This window comes from Fukomys damarensis, unplaced genomic scaffold (assembly GCF_012274545.1).
Source record: "Fukomys damarensis isolate Sample0158 unplaced genomic scaffold, DMR_v1.0_HiC HiC_scaffold_10, whole genome shotgun sequence".
NCBI classification, from domain to species: Eukaryota; Metazoa; Chordata; class Mammalia; order Rodentia; family Bathyergidae; genus Fukomys; species Fukomys damarensis.
Genome location: NW_022900922.1, coordinates 41030552 through 41032911, shown reverse-complemented (window position 1 = coordinate 41032911; position 2360 = coordinate 41030552). Strand labels below are relative to the sequence as shown.

The 2360-nt window shown below is 39.0% G+C and overlaps 1 protein-coding gene across 1 annotated transcript; it reads right to left on the bottom strand.

Annotated features, from left to right (window-relative positions):
* Window positions 1-1415: 1415 nt before the first annotated feature.
* Window positions 1416-2360, bottom strand: LOC104870662 (olfactory receptor 2B6-like). The gene is given in 1 exon segment (XM_010636341.1): window positions 1416-2360. A coding segment is annotated over 1 exon segment (945 nt).

Here is a 2360-nt window from a genome sequence, read left to right as displayed (position 1 = left end):
AATGTGGAAAAAACAAAACCTTCTATTGTGTTGGAGGAAAAATAAATTAGTACAATCTTTGTGGAAATGAGTATGAAAGTTTCTCAAAAAAGTAAAAATACACCTGCCATTTGATCCAGCTATCAGAGTCCTAGGTACATTCCCAAATGAATTAAAGTTGCATACTGGAGTTGTAAAGTGCACACCCATGTTTATGGTGGTTCAATTCACAATCATTGAGTTGTAGAAACATCCTAGGTATTTGGAATAGTTTCAGCCATAAAGAAGATCAAAATTTGTGATTTGCAGGAAAATGGGGGAGCCAGGGACTATCATGTTAAATGAACTAAGTCAGACCTCAGTCAAATGTCACATTTTCTCTTATACATAGAATCTAAAAAATGATTAATTATAGAGAACAAGGGAGATGACACAAAAGTTGAAAACAGACTCAGAGAACAAAAAGGGGATCAAGTGAGGGAAGGTAGTGGGGGGAGTAAAAATGATGAAAATGCCTTGTGCACTTGCATGAATATGTAAAACAAAACCAATTTTTCTGTATGAATAAAAATCTTAAAGTATACACGTGACAACCCCAAAATACAATCAGTAAAGAGTTATAGGGTGATTTTTAAAAATCCCAAGTAATCAAGGTTTCTTCAGTTAAAATTTCTCAGTTAAGATATTCTGTCCAAGGCTTGCTGCCTTTGGTCCTACACCAGAGTCCATCTGCATGGGCTGTGTCTTCTCCCACACAAACCCCACTATGTATGCAGTATGCAGTTGATGGATATTTAGGAAAAAACAATTGATTCTTAACATGTCTTAATGCATTTATTTTTCTTAACATTAAGTCTTTATTTATTTTTCTATATTTCTATCTTTAAAATTTTGATCTGGTTGCCCCCTAATTTCACTTGCCTCTGGTACCTAACAGAATCCTTTGAGAGTGACTATAATTATACTGTGGATGTTGAGAGATGACTGATGTTGTGATATGCCAACTAAAATGTCAGAATAGTAGTGGCATACTTTTCTAACGTATGGGATAATTTTTAATTCAATTCAATAATAATTTAAAAATTTGATATCTTATGTTAAATATTTTCCAAACTTTCTAAAAATCTTCCTCTAAATATTTTTACCATTTCATCTGCTTATACCAGATTAATTAGTAAGTAAGGTTAGGGAAAAAGAGATGATTGACTGGGTAAAATTCAGTATTGTAAAGCAGATACAACAGTCCCTTTTTATTTATGGCCTCTCATCCTATGGTCAACTTCAGTTCAAATATACTATATTGCATAGAAAAGTGCAGAAATCAACAATTCACACATTTTTACATTGCATATTTTACGTCTTTCTTCTGATTAAGGCAAAATATTAAATGCTGATGAAGTCTCACAGCATTCCATTCTGTTCCATCTGGACATGAGTTATCTCAACTTGACCCAAAACTCCTTTGTCAATGCCCTTCTCAAGGCAGATTTCACGTCCTTGTTCCTCAGTGTGTAGATGAAGGGGTTGAGGGTGGGCTTGACAATGCCATAGAAGAGAGATGTGATCTTGCCTCTGTCATGAGAGTAATTGGAGGAAGGCTGCACGTATATGCTGATGGCTGTGAAGTAGAAGAGGAATACCATAAGCTGGCGAGAAGCACAGGTGTTGAAGGCCTTCCAGGGACTCTCTGCAGAGCGGATTTTCATCACAGCCTGAGCAATGATCACATAAGTGCCCAGGATGAGGGCAAGTGGCACCAGGAGTATTAGAGCCCCCACAACATTAAGCTCAATTTCATTCACGTGAGTGTCAATGCAAACCAGTTTCAAAAGGGCAGGGATTTCACAGAAGAAATGGTCTATCACCCTGTGTCCACACCTCGGGGCCACCAGAGTGAGAGTGGACTGGACAAGGGAGTTTATTAAGCCACTTACCCAGGGGCCGGCAGCCATGTGGACACACCTTCTCTCATTCATGATTACTGAGTAGTGCAGGGGCTTGCAAATGGCAGCATAATGGTCAAAAGCCATGATGGCCAGAAGTACACACTCAGTGGATCCCAAGGCCAGAAAAATGTACAGCTGGGCAACACAGCCCCGGTGGCTGATGGTCTTTTCTGGTCCCCTCAAGTTGACAAGCATCTGTGGGATTGTGCTGGTGGTGTAGTAGAGGTTCACAAAGGAGAGATTTGAGACAAAAAAGTACATGGGACTGTTGAGCTGGGGGTCCGGGAGGGAAATTAAGATGATGCATAGATTTCCAAATAGGGCAAAGATGTAGGTCACCAGAAAGATGATGAAGAGTGGTGTTTCCAGCCAGGGGTGTTCAGAAAATCCCAGTAAAATGAAATCATCCAGTAAGGTCTAATTCTTAATCCACAT